Source organism: Asterias rubens, chromosome 1 (genome assembly GCF_902459465.1).
Source record: "Asterias rubens chromosome 1, eAstRub1.3, whole genome shotgun sequence".
Classification (NCBI taxonomy): Eukaryota; Metazoa; Echinodermata; class Asteroidea; order Forcipulatida; family Asteriidae; genus Asterias; species Asterias rubens.
Window position 1 is genome coordinate 25,926,195 of NC_047062.1, and position 17,983 is coordinate 25,944,177.

Here is a 17,983-nt window from a genome sequence, read left to right on the forward strand (position 1 = left end):
GGAAAACAGATGACTAGGGTATAAGGTTTCATGTGATTAATGGTTATCTTTTTGTGGGTCTCCATAAGTAAATTTGCAAAAAAACAAAAAAGCACAAAAAAAAAGAAACTGGCAGGGAACCAGCCCAAGGCCAACCTAATAAAATGGTGGTCATTAATCTAGTTTTTTGCCCTATATTTGTCAGGCACTGTTTGCTATCATATAATTCTGGTGGTGAAACCATACATGTTTCAAAACAATCGTAGAGTAGCTCGGAGGCCTGGGAAAATTTCTTAACACGGTTGCCCATTTAAATCATAACAATACTGAGTTTAGCGCTTTATCACACCCGATAGGCAAATCAAAGCACTCAATATTTGTTTTTCCCCTGCAAGGTGTATGCGGAGATACATGTACATTTTGAAGACCTCCAACACATGTATTCCTTTATGTACATGTAGCACCATTAATGGTTTACAAGGTGATGTAATGTGGTGCAATTTGCAGCCAATCAAACCGGAACCTCTTCTCTTTACGATGTGGAAGTATCGTGGCCGAGTGGTTTTAAAAGAGCACCGAATTCAAACTCTGGTGTAGTCCCACATCTTGCAGGAAACACTGTATGTTACAGCGCCAGGAGCATCATTGAGTCACGAACATGTGCGCTAAATAAGAAGCCACAATTATTGTTATTGTTATTTGCACTGGGTTCTTTTACGTGCATACACAGCACACAAAACCAACCGCTTCACCTCCGATCCGAAGGATGCAGCAATATAATGGAAAACTGTTACGACCAAGACTCAAACCCACACTCTGCTGAACGGAAACAAATTTAACCTTCCTACCATGCTTCTTTTGACCAACCACTCAATAACATCCACAGGTTTTTGTATGATAATTAAAGGAACGTTACAGAATTGGTAAGAAACAAAAATCGCGAAGATCACAGATTTACACCAAACTTACACTGTCTAATAATGATGATAGTTGAAAATATCCCTTGAAATATTTTTGTCTAAAATGTCATATTAATTTGATAAAAACAAAACAATCTAAGGCCGTGTCCGAAACGGCAACTTCGGCTACAGCTACGGCTAGATCGCGCGTGTCTGCTATTCTTCAACACTGGTAGACGCGCTGATCTAGACGTAGCTGTAGCCGAAGTCGTCGTTTCGGACACGGCCTAACTTTGCGTTTGGAGTTTATTATTGATTTTTATTTTGGCATCGATGCAATGCAAAAGTTGTAATCGGTTTTGCACTATTCTCTCGTGACCCAGATGGCCAATCTCAAACTTCTACAGGTTTGTCAGTTTATGTATATGGTGGATTACATAAAGTGTTTACACTGCAAGCAACTGTTTTGTTAGCAAAACTACATGGTTTGTATATATGTCACATTACACAGTCAACCCTCCCACAGTCTGACCACTCTATATCATCCACTGTGGTTTTTAATGATAAACTATACCATTCTACAATGTGACATACTTTGCTGATATCATCCACTGTTGTTTTGAATAACGGATAAACTTTGTCAGCCTGCATTTTGACATCCTTGCTGAAAACATTTACACAGTACACAGTCAACCCTCCTACTTTTTGACCATTCAATGTCAACCACTACAATTCTTAATAGCAAATAACAGTAAACACAAATACAATTAGTTCTGAGCGTAGTTGTGCCCCAACACACAACCGCAGTTGACTGGTTTTTAATGGCTGGTCAACTTGCAAGAAAATGTTAACAGGAGTACACGTAGGAGGGTTAGAAATAAAGCTTCATAGTCTCACCTCGGTGCCGCAGTGTAACCGGATGATTTGACTTTAGTCTTGAAGGTCAGAGCTTGGTCTTGGATCCCTGATGAACTGGATGGTTTTTTGGTGACCTTGCCTCCTTGTTTGACCTTGGGGACTTCCTTCGGTTTCACTTTGATCTCAGTCCGTAAGATGGACTTCTCTTTTAGTGGCACACTGAGAAAGTAAAAGTTTCATGATTTAAGAACAATTGCAGAAGGTTTTGGAGGTACAAATGTGTTGTAGTTATATGGAACTATCAGTTTATTAAATACTGTAGTGAAACTCATTGACTGGCCTTTCAGACAAGCTGCATGTGTGCATAAGCCGATGCGTAGTTAACCAAAAAATATATTTTTGTTCCGGAAGGAAATAATATTTTTTAGTAAAATATGAAAGCTCATTGAGCGAGAGATCAGTCAGAGATTGATCATAGAGAAATGACAGAACAAATAAAATAGTGATCACCAGTAGGAGACTTTTAGGAACTCTAGGTGGCAGCAGACTTACCAGGTAAATCCATTGTTTTGGGAAATGTGAAAATGCACGCTCAGGTGTGGGTAAACCGTGGAAATTTACCTGGTAGGTTTGCTACCACCTAGTAGTCAAAAGACTCCCATTTGATTTGTGATCATCTGTCTTAGTGTAATGTTGGGAACGCCTGGTTCAACTGTGAACATGCTGAGTAACGCAAGAAACATATTTACATGTAACACACCAGGCCCGATACTTCACGGAGGGAACAAAGGCGATTGCCTCCAAACCCCCTGGTCATTGCCTTGGTGCACTGGAAATGCTCCGGTAGAAATTAACAATTTCCACATAAGGGTGCCCTTTACCAAGTAGGAAATGCCTTGGTGCCCTTGCCCTTTCAAAAACAGAGCATAACAGGCCTGACAAACCTGTGACCCCCCCCCCCCACACCACTCCCTGTAGAGCCGTTACTGGTACTCTCCATATACCTGGATATAACTGTAATTAGTTGAGAATCACCGTCCATTCCACCAGCAGACAAATCTTCATTGCTTGAAGGATTAACGGTGAGACGGTCCACTAACGCTGGGAGAGCTGAGGTAGACTTAGAGAGCGGTGTCTTCAATCGGATCAGGTCTACTGCATTCTCAAATAAACTCCCAAGCATACACCATGTCTACAAGAGAATAAGTACACAGTGGAATCAAATCCATCATGACATCTGCCGTGACACGACCTTGTCTGCCATGACATGACCATGCCTCATTCAAACAAAGTTAGCAGGGAGTGATAAAGGCATCCAAAGCATCCTATAATTATCCATTCATAAATACCTAAGACAGTTTATCTATTCGGATTGGTCGAGAGGGCATCACGTGGGGGTGTTTAAACAGATGATATACCACCAGTAAAAAGTGTTTAAACATGGGGCGTGACACGCAAGCTTGCACCTGTACTTATAAGACAGTTCATTCATTCCTATTGGTCGAGAGCAACGGCTGGAACACCTGTGCCACATCACGCGATACGCGCGACGCACACGCCAATCTCCTTAAAGGAGTTTTCACCAGAGGGCCTTACTATTTCATAGCTGGAGGGGTGTTTTGTTGAAAAAATCAGTGAACAATTATAATTTTTGTGGTTTTTTTTGGACAAAAAGGTTTGATGTTTTTTGACCGAAAAGGTATTTATGAATGGGAATAAAAATGTGCTTGGCCGGTATTAAAGACAGTGTACACTATTGGTAATTGTCAAAGATCAGTCTTCTCACTTGGTGTATCTCAACATATATATGCATAAAATAACAAACCTGTAAAAATTTGAGCTCAATCAGTCATCGGAGTTGCAAGATAACTATGAAAGTGCGTTTAGATGGTTGATTTCGAGACCTTTCCTAAACTTGAGGTCTCGAAATCAAATTCGTGGAAAATTACTCCTTTCTCCAAAACTAGGTCACTTCAGAGGGAGCTGTTTCTCACAATGTTTTAAACCATCAACCTCTCCCATGTCTCGTTACAAAGTAAGGTTTTGTGCCAATAATTATTTTGAGTAATTACCACTGCCTTTAAACACTGTTTAAAACCGGGTGCAGTCTGGATGCTGATAATTACCCTCGCCTCCAGCACGGGTAATTATCGCATCCAGACTGACACCTGTATTAAACAGAGTGTTTAAAACCGGCCAAGCACATATTTATTCCCTTATTTAGAGCGCCTTAAACTTTGTGGAGTATATTGTACATGGCGACTGAAGGATGACACAAACACCAATCCAATAACATCAATCAATTGTATTAACAAATTGTACACAACATAGGACTTTTTGGGAAACAAGATGGCACGAGAGTACATGTAACCAGAACAAAATAGTAGTATGCATGGTCAGAGTTAACCAAAAAATGGAAGTTAACTACCATAATGTGCTGCCAAATAGTGTCCCAAAGTCCCCCATTGCAGTTTATCACCAGCCAAAATGCCTGATAACAAAAAATGTCCATAATTATTATCTTTAAAGAAGCAAACGTTGATGCCTACCTGATGGACATTATCTGGTGTTTGAGAAAAGGAGTACGAGCCAGAAACAGCGATGTAATGTTGGTCCTCTCCAGTAGATGGAATAGGATCTGTAAGATGGTCAAAAGTAAAACGAATACAACACTTACAAACCAATATTGAGATCAAATGAAACCATGCATGTTCCGTCAACCACCAAGATTGAAGAGTTTGCGCAAATCTCTCCCCGAACCAATGGACCGTTCCGGCTTTCCATTAAACTCCGCCCACCGCGCACGTGAGCAAGACACGTGTGCGAACACTCCCAATGACATTCTGCAAGATTCTGCCGCGCGTGCCAAACATACACGCACGCATGACCACAATCATTGCTGCAATTGGTCAAATGGGTGAGCGCGCACAGTTTGATTGATAGGCCGGATCGGTCCAAATCTGCCTGACTGTACACACTGTATAAACCCTGTTCCTGCTAAGCCCATGTAGCATTTGTTACTACATTACAGAAACAATCGATCTTTGCTAAACAATAATAACTAGAGCTGTGTGTTCATTTGTGAACAAAACACAAAAACTGTTCTTTAAACCTGCACTTTTTGATGTCAAGTGTCACTTGGTGACATTATTAGGACAGGACCTCAAATTGACCTAAAAGTGGACCCTGATTCTCCAAGTCTCCCCATTAGAAAAAGACTACATCATTTTGTCCACATACCTTGAAAGTCAAGAAATGATGCCAGCTCGTAGTTGTGTACATTAACATGCATCAATGCACCGGGAGTTCCAATAATCAGCATTGGAGATTCATCTAATAATTCTCTGAAAGATCACAAGATGCAATTATTGACTCATTTCACCTGACTCATCATCACAATAATTTCGCCCAATTAATTGGGGGGAGGGGATTCCCAAGCTCTGGTGTTGTCACAAGCAGAGTAGGTTTGAATCCTGGGCCCAATTTCATAGAGATGTTTAAGCACATAGGTAACAACAACAAATTGTGCTTTCCAAAGTACCATACATGTATCACGTATACAATTTGTGACTGGATTTGTGCTCATTTCTGCTTAGCAGGAAATTGTTCAGCAATATTTTCTGCTATATCAACTCTGGGTTCATGTCATGACACTTATTCCCATGAGCAAGGCACTTAACCACAATTGGGGACTATTGGGACGCTTAGTGCCAATAGACTTACCAGCTAAAATCCATTGTTCTCGATAATGTGCGCATGCTCAGAACTACGTAAATAATGGACATTTACCTGGTAAGTCTGCTGCCACCTATCGTTGCAAAGTCTCCCATTGATTTGTAAATAGATGGGAAAGTAGTGAATTCTGCTCTACCTGCCCGACTCCTAGTGGATGATACCCATGCCTGCATCCCAACAGACTGTGAAGGGGGTAACCCTGTTTCAGCCCCAGGAGTAGGTGGCTCCTAGTGGATGATACCCATGCCTACATCCTTAGGGACTGTGAAGGGGGTAACCCTGTTTCAGCCCCAGGAGTAGGTGGCTCCTAGTGGATGATACCCATGCCTACATCCTTAGGGACTGTGAAGGGGGTAACCCTGTTTCAGCCCTAGGAGTAGGTGGCTCCTAGTGGATAATACCCATGCCTACATCCCTACAGACTGTGAAGGGGGTAACCCTGTCTCAGCCCTAGGAGTAGGTGGCTCCTAGTGGATGGTACCCATGCCTACATCCTTACAGACTGTGAAGGGGGTAACCCTGTCTCAGCCCTAGGAGTAGGTGGCTCCTAGTGGATGGTACCCATGCCTACATCCTTACAGACTGTGAAGGGGGTAACCCTGTCTCAGCCCTAGGAGTAGGTGGCTCCTAGTGGATGATACCCAAGCCTACATCCCTACAGACTGTGAAGGGGGTAACCCTGTCTCAGCCCTAGGAGTGGGTGGCCTCTAGTGGATGATACCCATGCCTACATCCTTAGGGACTGTGAAGGGGGTAACCCTGTTTCAGCCCCAGGAGTAGGTGGCTCCTAGTGGATGATACCCATGCCTACATCCTTAGGGACTGTGAAGGGGGTGACCCTGTTTCAGCCCTAGGAGTAGGTGGCTCCTAGTGGATGATACCCATGCCTACATCCCTACATACTGTGAAGGGGGTAACCCTGTCTCAGCCCTAGGAGTGGGTGGCCTCTAGTGGATGATACCCATGCCTACATCCTTAGGGACTGTGAAGGGGTAACCCGGTTTCAGCCCCAGGAGTAGATGGCTCCTAGTGGATGATACCCATGCCTACATCCTTCGGGACTGTGAAGGGGGTGACCCTGTTTCAGCCCTAGGAGTAGGTGGCTCCTAGTGGATGATACCCATGCCTACATCCCTACAGACTGTGAAGGGGGTAACCCTGTCTCAGCCCAAGGAGTAAGTGACAACATGCCCCTTGTGCCAGTTGATTTGAGTCCATGCCCAAAACAATAGACCCCAGTCTAAAATGCCCAATCGACTTTGATGTGATGTTAGGAAATCTCTCATATCAATATTTTTTCTTTTAAGATTACCTAAAAATCTAACAAAAATATTACCCCAGATGGGCATGAACTTGAAGATGGAAATGAATTTCCTCTTCCCCACAACAACGATATAATTATTATCCACACGCCTTGCAATGAGTTGACTTACTCCATGAGTGAATCATCTGGAATAAGAGATGGCTTCTTAGGTTCGTTGTGGCCTTCCTCTTCAAGCTGCATTGATGAGGTATTGATGGTGAAATACATGCCTAAGATGGACTCCCCTGCCTCCGATGTGAAGTCAGTATCCTCCATCTCTTCTCCATCAGTCAGAGGCTGGTCAGTGGGTTTCTTCCATGCAGGATGGCTGCTGATGGTGCGAGGACCTTTAGGGCAGAACAATTGATGCAAATAAAAAAGGTATAATTAATTATGCCATGATGCAAAAATGTGGTTTTTTTTGGACAAAAAGGTTTGATGTTTTTTGACCGAAAAGGTATTTATGAATGGGAATAAAAATGTGCTTGGCCGGTATTAAAGACAGTGTACACTATTGGTAATTGTCAAAGACCAGTCTTCTCACTTGGTGTATCTGAACAATGCATAAAATAACAAACCTGTGAAAATATGAGCTCATTTGGTCGTCGAACTTGCGAGAGAATAATGGAAGAAAAAACGCCCGTGTTACATAAGCTGTGTGCTTTCAGATGCTTGATATCGAGACCTCAAAATCAAAGTTTGAGGTCTCAGCTGTTTCTTACAATGTTTTATACTATCCACAGCTCTCCATTGCTTGTTATCAAGTAAGGTTTTATGCTAATAATTATTTTGAGTAATTACCAATAGTGTCCAGTGCCTTTTAATCGTTGCAGTGGTAAGGTTATTTGACACCAGCAAGAGGGTACATGGGTGAGTGTCTACATTACAATTACTCTACTGATAACAGATGATACATGCAAGTGTCACAGTGACGCTGATGAGCAGAAATCGCAACTTTGGTTTGGGGAAAAATCACAAAATGTGTGCACACTGTGCATGGCGAGAACTCCGCTATCTTACCTTTTTCTTCACTAGCGTTTCGTTCAGCTTCTTTGTTTTTCCTTTGTGTTTGCAGCATCTTAGCAATGTCCAACTGATGAAGACAGCGGAATCCATTACCTTCCCGCATGTCATACACTCTGACCTGATACAGAAATAACGTATATGTTAAAGACGTTTCTACCATGAATAGCATTTACATATTGACCCAATTCACCTGTCGTCATAATCAGAATAAACTTCGATGCGCCATTTTGGTCAGTGTCAATGTGCGTTATTCAGTGAAGTGCGCATTTTAGGTGACAGGGTGTTTACACGTTATGTAAAACTTTTGACCACCAAAATGGTGAGCGTGGCACCGTCGCCATAATTGTCAATAATAGACCTTATGCATTGACGTCATCCAGCCGCCATCTTAGAGGAAAAACGGTGACGAAACAATCGAGACGCACAGATTTGTACGCGAGATGCACAGATTTGTACGCGCGGCGCACAGTATTGGCCAATGAACAACCTCCTTTTGACCTCTAGGTGAGGGCACCCTACTGAAATTACGTCAAATGCATAAGGTCTATTGCAATTTTCAAAATTAACACTTAACTGCAGGCCCGTGGCCAGTGATTTTAGCCTCGGGCCAGTAAACTCATGACCAGACCGGCAGCCTTGTGTTTTACAATTGTTTAAAAGTACCTCACTGTGAATAATATCTTTCAATTGTGTTGCATATTGAAACACGACAAAATTAATGGGACATTTTCTTAGTGTTTGTTCAAATAAAAACAGTTTACAATTAACATGTACATTTTAAACTGTGTAGACACTGTTCTCTCTATACATTCTGTTCTTGTAAAATAAGTGCTGTTCGAGTAAATATTGTAACTTAAAAGCAACGTGGAGTTTCCCCATAAAATCGATCCCCGGCATGTGTATCAAGATACACAGTGTACCTAAACATGTAGATTATCTATTGGATCTTGTCTAATGATTTAAGTCAGTAACTAGTACCTGGCCATCAGATGTTCCCACAGCAAAGTGTTCACAGTTTGGGTTCATTACCAAGCTCAGGAAAGGGGATGCTGTAGTTGTAAAGAACAAAAGTATTTTGACAAACAAACAAAACCATTTTCAAAGAGACTATACTTTGTGGCAGAAATTTTGTCAAGAGAAATTTTTTTTTTTTAAATATACAATTAGCAATGTGTTAATTATATAGGTTATGGTAAGAGTTTGCAATAACACCATTGGTACATATTTACTTTAGATTTGTTCTTGCGAACTTGTCTTGCTACATTTGCTACTGCGGCAGGATAGAATAAATAGCAAGACAAGTTCTCAAGAACAAGTTAAAGGCCCGGTCACCATGCCCCGATAACGAGAACGAAAACGATTACGATAAAAATGCACGCCCTCGATTGGTTGAATGAGCGTGGGCGTATTCTGCGTGGAGCAATTCAACCAATCGCGAGCGTGCATTTTTATCATTCTCGTTTTCGTTCTCGTTATCGGGGCCTATGTGACCGGGCCTTTACACTGCAGAGTACATGTATATATAGTATACACATGGTGTTAGTTACCACAAACTTTAAAAGTGCTGTGCAATCAAACCGATACCTCACCATACAATACCTCAAAACCCATCATTTGTTTATTGCTATATGACAGTATTTTAGCAACAAGTCAGGAACCAAAATACCCAAGAAAGTAATGATTTACCTGATATGATACTGGACTGGTAGACCAGACAGCCTTTTGTGATGTCCCATGCCTAGTGAAAGATGGAAGATACTAATTGAAATTTATTTGAAGGTAAATCTTCACAAAGCGTCTGCTATAAGGTGGTTAACTGCAATTTCATTCACTAAAAAATCAAAAGGGTATACTGTAAATGGGTACCTGCGGGGGTAAAGGTTGATATTGTGTTTGGGGTAAGGTTGATATTGTGTTTTATAAAGCATTTGGCGTGTTTGGGGCCCCACGGCAGCACGTGACTGTATACTCCCCAGTGAGCTGAGAAAGATTACAGAAATGATATTGGGCCAATGCCAAGAGCGCTAATGTAAAGCGCATTGACACGGTATAGTTAAATGCGCTACATAGACCCCTTGCAATACACCCATTATACTCACATGTGCCTATCCTGGGTGTCATTTTAGGTTTCAAAATCGTATACAAACATGCACAAAAGAGCGTCGACACCCAAATTGCGCGCATTGTTCGAGGCGCGTTCTGTATTGTGTAAGAAATCAATACCTCCCCCTAGCATAATGCGAAATGCTCCAGGTACACTGAGGTCACAGGCACGTTTTTACACACAGAGAACAGCTATTGTCCAATGATCTACCTCCTTTTGAGAGTGTGACGTCATATGCAATGGGTCTATATTAGCACTAGTTACTATCAAGACTAGGAGAATCAAGACTGAAAGTAACTTGCACTCACCTTAAATGTACGGTCTTCAGATACCGAAACCACACACGACAGATTGTGTGGTGAAAATTCAGCGCATGTCACTCTGGCTGTGTGGCCATCTAGTGTTGTGTCAAGCCTCTCACACTGTGTAATACATGTAACAAACCAATGCAATTAAACTTAAAAACTGATGGAAGCCACTTTTGACGTCAAACTTCGAGGCTCGTGAATAACGCCAGAGACCTGCTTCCAAAACTGGCGTGTAGATTCACCTTTGACCTCAGTCATTTCACATAGAGATATGCAGTCAATTTCTATTGCGGACTTGACAGCAGTGACTGTTTGGGCATCTATGTCACTGCACGTTTATCATATCATTGTACCCAATGGAATCACTGGATCTAACGGCAGGGACGTGTCTTTATCCCTTGCGGATAAAGACAGGGGCCCAGTCTACTTCGGCTACAGCTACTACAGCTGGATCACTGCGTCAATATGTGGTGAAGTATAGGGTATCCTTAGCAACTTCCTTAGAAACAGCTGTAGCCATAGCTGCCAATGGACACTATGCATTGACATCATTAAAGGCATTGGTATTGGTAACTGTCAAAGACCAGTCTTCTCACTTGGTATATCTCACAAAATAACAAACCTGTGAAAATTTGAGCTCAATTGGTCGTCGAAGTTGCACGATAATAATGGGAGATAAAAACACCCTTGTCACACGAAGTTGTGTGCTTTCAGATGCTTGATTTCATGACCTCAAAATCTAATTATGAGGTCTCGAAATCAAATTCGTGGAAAATTACTTCTTTCTCGAAAAATACCTTACTTCAGAGGGAGCCGTTACTCACAATGTTTAATGCTATCAGCAGCTCTCCATTGCTTGTTACCAAGTAAGTGTTTATGCTAACACTTATTTTGAGTAAATACCAATAGTGTCCACTGCCTTTAAACTGCCATCTTAGAGGTAACTTGATGATGTAACAATGGAAACGCGCAGATTTGTATGCACAGGATTGCCCAAATGAACAACCTCCAAAGTCTCACAAGTCTACGGCCATTTCTTGTATTAGTCAACTCATTTAAGCCTCAGAAATCACAGGTAAACTTATTATACTGTTTGGCAGATGTGAACATTTCTTTTGTTGATAAGCATTAGCGACTTAATAAACATTGCTTATATCCACTAAACCGCTCGGTCATGGCAAACCTAAAGCTACCTACCCCTGAATCCAGAATGAGCACCTCACAGCCAGTGCACACAGCAACCATAGAGTCATCAGCACTGAAGCTACAATACTGAACATCATGCAGACACTGGCTGATGACCTGACCCCTGACCTGTTGACCTATGGACCCATCAATGTCAAGATTAATACATGATCAATGTAGTTACTAACAAGCACTCCGGAAAGGAGCCCAATTCTGCTTTTATACTTTTGTAAAAGACATTGTTTTTTCGTCGGCCATGGCCGGCTCTGTGTAATTCCAAGCCTGCAATTACATTGTCTTACAAACTTAAAGGGAAGGTACACAATAGGAGACTTTCCAACGCTAGGTGGCAGCAGACATACCGGGTAAATTTCCATTGTTTACGTAGTTCTGAACATGCGCATAATTCTGAGAACAATGGATTTACCCGGTAAGTCTGCTGCCCTCTATCGTCCCAGAAAGTCTCCCATTGGTAATTACTCCAAAACAAATACTAACTTAAATACTGACTTGGTAACGAGCATTGGAGAGCTGTTGGAAGTATTTTTGCATTTATTTTACTTTTTGACCAAACAGTGATGATGTTTTAGACTGAAAAGGTATTTATGAATGGGATCAACTAGTGGTTTGAACCCGCCAAGGCCTGGTTCTTTATAATTTACCTCGACTTCGTCTCGGTAAAATTATCAAGAACCAGGCCTTGTTGAAAACCTCGAACACCACACATTGATTCCCTTACTCAGATGAATAACCACCAGAACTAAAATTTGATGCTTTAAACCACCTGGCCACGACAACCAACAAGACATCGCTGTTGAGGTAGCGCTTCACTGGGGAAAATATTTCCATTTACTATTTTGAAACAATGTGTTCTGCAATTATCCACACCTTGATCATAGGATGCTCTTGCCTTCTGTACATTCCATACGATTACATAATCATCAGCAACAGAACAGAGTAAGGTCGGGTTGTGTTGATGACCAAACTGAAGACAGTGCAATCGTTTCTTGTGCGCTTCCAATATCAGAGGCTAAGACAATGAAAGACAATAACATGATAAAAGGTATGTTACACTTGAGCCTCGCTTCTACCGTTGGTCATGACTCTTAAATGACTACCGGAATCATCAAGGATTAAAATTACCACAACTACTTAAAAACTTAAGTTTTAATATAAGTCTTTTTTTTTTTTTAAGGATTAAGATTTTGATGAAATATTTCATCAAAATTTAAAATTGCAGGCACACACTTTTTGTGAACTGATATGCTTGTTTTTTTTTTAGTCTCATCCAAACCACAAGAGAAAAAAAGGGAGCGTCTTACAAACTAAAGTTGAACATCACTTTAGATTTGTCTGTGTTTAACACAAGTGGCTTTTAAGAGGTTGGCATGCGTACCTGTAGACACTAGGGCCTTGGTTGGCAAACGCTATAAACATGTGCACTAGGAAGACGAACAAACACATGTTGTCTTACACCACCATCAGCCCCATACAAATATGCATGCATGTTTCCTCAGTTAAATTTGCCTCCATACTGTCATTGCACGAGCCTGATGTGAAATTTAAATACATGGAAAGTCTTATCTTTACAATTAAAAATATTGCATATTTCTAGTGAATTGTATATTTCTGTTGTATAGGCCTATTGTATATTTCTATCATTGCTTGTCATTTTTCGCTTGAAAATTTTTGCTGATTTTAAACTTGTTTGCATCTTGTTGTTAATTCTGATAATTAATGTATTTTGTGTTTAATCTATAGGGATTTTGTTTTTAAATATTTCTCTGTAAGCGCCATGGAGTATTGTTTTCAATGGATTTGGCACTGTATAAATCTGTACTATTGTTATTATTATTATTATTATTATTATTATTATTATTATTATTATTATTATTATTATTATTATTATTGTTATTGTTATTGTTATTGTTATTGTTATTGTTATTGTTATTGTTATTGTTATTGTTATTGTTATTGTTATTGTTATTGTTATTGTTATTGTTATTGTTATTGTTATTGTTATTGTTATTGTTATTGTTATTGTTATTGTTATTGTTATTGTTATTGTTATTGTTATTGTTATTGTTATTGTTATTGTTATTGTTATTGTTATTGTTATTGTTATTGTTATTGTTATTGTTATTGTTATTGTTATTGTTATTGTTATTATTATTATTATTATTATTATTATTATTATTATTATTATTATTATTATTATTATTATTATTATTATTATTATTATTATTATTGTTATTATTATTATTATTTCATTTTATCACAGCATGCAAAAGAAAGATCTCATTTTCCTTTGTGCCGGTAACTCCTCGAGCCGGGCTACGTCCCGTAGCCTTAGATCTCAAGGGTCTTTCTCAGGATCCTTGCTGTTCCCAAAAGCGCTGCCTTCTGTAATAGATCTACCCTCACATTTGTCCCTATTTCATCTAGATGTTTCCCCAGTGCTTTGGGAATGGTGCCAAGTGCTCCAACCACCACGGGGACTACTTTTACCTTTACCTGCCAAATCTTACGAAGTTCCCTGGCCAGGTCCTGGTACTTCTCGATCTTTTCCATCTCCTTCGAAGCTACCCTTATATCACCTGGCACCGCTATGTCAATGAGATGACACATCTTCTTCGTCTTATCTAATAGCACAACATCCGGACGCCTATGTTGTATAACATGATCGGTCTGAATGTTAAAGTCCCATAGGATCTTGACCTGGTCGTTCTCTACAACTTTCTCCGGAACATGGTCGTACCATTTCGCAAGTACTTTGACACCATACTTCTTACACAGATCCCAGTGAATCACCTTGGCCAGCTTGTCATGTTAATAATTATTAACAATTATTAACAATTATTAACAATTATTAACAATTATTAACAATTATTAACAATTATTAACAATTATTAACAATTATTAATAATGTCATAATAATAATTATTATTATTATTATTATTATTATTATTATTATTATTATTATTATTATTATTATTATTATTATTATTATTATTATTATTATTATTATTATTATTATTATTATTATTATTATTATTATTATTATTATTATTATTATTATTATTATTATTATTATTATTATTATTATTATTATTATTATATTCATACCTTAGAGAATAGACTCTGCAGCGACCAGATCCCAAGAGATTTTTCAACTGGCAAGGCCAAGAAGACTCCATTGCATCCAAGCTGCAGATGGGAAGGAGCAAATGGTGTGAATAGGGTAGTCTGGTGTGCTGCCATCATTCCTAATCATGCTGTAGCCACGGCGAGTAGTGTAGGCTGCATGAGTTTTCCCTTGGATAAGAAAGAAAAAAAAAACACGTTGAAAAACTCACAGTAAAACAAAATTCTGATGCTGACTAGGGCAAGCTAGTTGAAACGTTGAGACCAATTTAAGAACTCGCTCTGCAGTTAGTGAAGTTAATATGACAAGTCCCCTCAATTCATTTAACACAAATGTAGTAGTTCCGGCAAATTTCCTCCCAGGCAGTAGTTAAAAAGCAGAACATCCCGAATTCCCAAAATCTACCCTGTGGTAGTAGAATCTATAAGCAAGACAAGTTCTCAACAGAACATAATCCACCCAGCAAATAGATATATACGCATGGTGTTACCGCAAACCAAACAAATAACATTCAAAACATCAAGATATATCACAAGGGGGAATGTGGAATTGATTATAATTTGGTCTGCAGAGTGTATAGGTTCGAGTCCTACTCTTGACAATAATTGTGTCCTTAAATGAGACAATTTAACCATTATTGCTACATCCTTTGGATGGTACATAAAGCCGTACCATGTAGGTCCCCTCTGTTCTGTATTGCACATAAAGGAACCCAGTGCACTTATCATAATGAAACAGGGTTTGTAGACAGTTCTCTAATGAACAAACTCTACCTGGCAAGTAGGATACACACATGGTGTTACCGCAAACCAGATAGGGTAGAAAACTCCAATATCTGCGCTAACTGTGTTAGTAAACGACACCAAGTAAGCACAGAATTCCCTGCTTCTGTCAAGTCATTGCTTATGGAAAGCTGAGTCATGAAATTAACATGACTCTTTCAGCTTGAGTTTGGTTTAAGGAGGCTTTAAGGAGGCGACGTGATTAGTGTGTTTATGTGTGTGTTTATGTGTCGGCAGTAGTAGCAGGGCTAGCGTTGGGAGCTTTGGGAGTTGCGGTGCGTGGTGCTGACAGTTGTGTAACCGAGGGGTAGGTTTTATTGGATTATTTTCGGTGTTATTTATGGCAAGTTGGACGTAGAGACGTGCGGTGATCTACTCCCGTAAGGAGTTCACACTCTATTGTGCATTTTATTGTTTGCTCTGGAGTCCGGGCTTTTATCAGGCCCTTAAGGCATATTCTATTGTGCATTGTATTGTTTGCTCGGAGTCCGGGATTTTATCAGGCCCTAAAGGCAGCTTTGGTTTTACCGTAAGTGCGGTTCAGTTACTTTAAGTTAGTTCCAGTTACCTTAAGGGATTTTCCATTTGCTTAAGGGATTTTCCAGTTGCTTAAGGGATTTCCAGTTACTTGAGGGATTTCGGTGATCTTAAGTGTTGTCAGTTGCCTTAAGGGACCAATTCTGGCCTTAAGGAAAGGAGGATTACGAAGTGGGAAGCAGGAATTACTGTGCTTTTGTAGAGATAATAAATAAAACGGATCAATAGTCAATCAGTAACTTGTCTCTGCCCTCACTCCTTGGAAGTCAGTAGTTTCTTACAGTTTCTAGACCCCCTCCCCCACATTTTTATTACATGCGGCGATATATGGTTGCCTAACGACCTCACCACAACTGCCAGCAGGACTACCGCTCGTCTGACGTCCTGTGCTGGTGACCACCAGACGGGAATCGCTACAATATACAGATAAGCACACATTCTTGTTGCTAGGGTAGTCGTAATTACAATTAATTATCATACACAAACAATCATCATAAAAACAGCCTCTTGTTTTTTTAAATAAAAAACTAGGGGGGCCTAAATAAATAAAACAAAATAGGTAGGCCTATGTTTAGGACCTAGATTGTACATACACTTAAATTCATTGCAGTGGAAATTCTATCCGCCTTTTGTGCTATGGGGACTAAAAGAGCTTGAAGGTGTACGACCTTTGTGGATGCAACAGTAATTATATGAATATAAGTGTGTACGTCATAGATTAGAAGTAGAACAGTGATAGTAGAAGTTTGATCTGCCTTTGGCATATTAGTACACATTCACTTTTTACAGGCATGTAATGTATTGAATAAAAAACTAATACATTTTCATTTATATATTTTAATAAACTAAAACTAAGCCATACATTTGTAGATACAACAATACAATACACGAAATACCATGATAACTTTTATTTATTAATAATATTATAAATTAAAGAAGAGTCAAACTCAAATTTCAAACTTCCTTTTAAAAATTAAATTATCATGGTTTGAACATTCAATGTTGCATGTTCTGTTGAATTTAAGTTCTTGCCAGGCTTGGGTTTAAGTACTGTCAACAATGTCTGGCTCTGGTCACTCGTCAGCATGGTCAACAATGGGCATGGTGGGTAGACCTACCAAGTCTCACGCTTTAGGCATAAGACTCACGCATTTGAGCTCTGTCTCACGCTCAAACGCACAGCAACCATTTTCTCACGCATTGGGGCCAAACCGGGAAAAAAATAAAAATTAACGACAATGCATTGCCAAATCGCACTCGTGTGTACAAAAAACGCAATCTACAATGTTTGCACAATCTTCAGATTGCACGCAGTTTATCAGAATCATCAACTTGCTGCCGTACAAACAGAGCGCAAATTTGCAGATTGCGCACGCTTTTGCTTATTGCGCACAAGTTTTTCCCAATTCGTTTAGCAAATTCGTTATTAAATGCGCTCCACAGCAAAGACACAACAGGCAGAAGAAGGGAGCGGAGGATTTTGGACATCATTTTTAGTCAATTTTATTTTTATTTTGGGGGGAAATAATCCGACACAATCGTACCTCCACATTAACCATCAACATCTCCTGTGTACCTCATGTGAGTTTTAATTACTCTGAACAGGTTTTTGATGCATTTTGGAACACTTTTTTGTCCACAATTAATTTAAATTTCTGCAATTTTTTTTATTTTATTAAAAAGCAGAAAAAAAAGTTGGACGGCGATTTCGAAAGGCCTTCTAAACCCGACAATTTTTTATTTTATTTTTTTTTCGGGGTGGGGAGGTGGTGAGCTTTGAAAGATCTCTGGGTGGGGGTGTTTTTACGCCGTTGTTTGCTATGCTATGCGATGTGTGCACGGACGCATGACTGTCACTGTGCTGTGGCACTGGGCGGCTGCGGCACCGGCAGCGTGTGGTTTTTACAAATAATTGTGCTTTCGCAAAATGTCACAAGCCAAATGTCACACCACAAGATTACAAACCTTTGAACACATAGGCCAATGAAACTACGATGTAAATCTCACGACAAAAAGGCCCTGTTCAAAACATAAAAAGTTATAAACTTTTACAACAGACAACTTACCTCCGACATGTCCAATGGTAAAATTAAAAACTGTGTGTCCTCAAATTGTGTGGCGC

At 39.8% G+C, this 17,983-nt stretch overlaps 1 protein-coding gene across 1 annotated transcript in view; it reads right to left on the minus strand.

The window, feature by feature from the left end:
* LOC117290417 (WD repeat-containing protein 27-like) overlaps positions 1 to 17,977 on the minus strand; it is a 55,576-nt gene extending 37,599 nt beyond the window's left edge. The window contains exons 1-13 of the mRNA XM_033771856.1: positions 17,928 to 17,977; positions 14,524 to 14,712; positions 12,286 to 12,427; positions 11,410 to 11,534; positions 10,213 to 10,326; positions 9,487 to 9,538; positions 8,779 to 8,849; positions 7,795 to 7,918; positions 6,905 to 7,121; positions 4,977 to 5,080; positions 4,286 to 4,374; positions 2,741 to 2,928; positions 1,776 to 1,955 (exon numbers count right to left, since the gene is read on the minus strand). Of these exons, the coding sequence (XP_033627747.1) occupies positions 1,776 to 1,955; positions 2,741 to 2,928; positions 4,286 to 4,374; positions 4,977 to 5,080; positions 6,905 to 7,121; positions 7,795 to 7,918; positions 8,779 to 8,849; positions 9,487 to 9,538; positions 10,213 to 10,326; positions 11,410 to 11,534; positions 12,286 to 12,427; positions 14,524 to 14,661 (1,544 nt within the window). The 5' untranslated portion in view covers positions 14,662 to 14,712; positions 17,928 to 17,977. The remainder of the gene's footprint in view (positions 1 to 1,775; positions 1,956 to 2,740; positions 2,929 to 4,285; positions 4,375 to 4,976; positions 5,081 to 6,904; positions 7,122 to 7,794; positions 7,919 to 8,778; positions 8,850 to 9,486; positions 9,539 to 10,212; positions 10,327 to 11,409; positions 11,535 to 12,285; positions 12,428 to 14,523; positions 14,713 to 17,927) is intronic.
* Between the last annotated feature and the right edge of the window lie 6 nt (positions 17,978 to 17,983).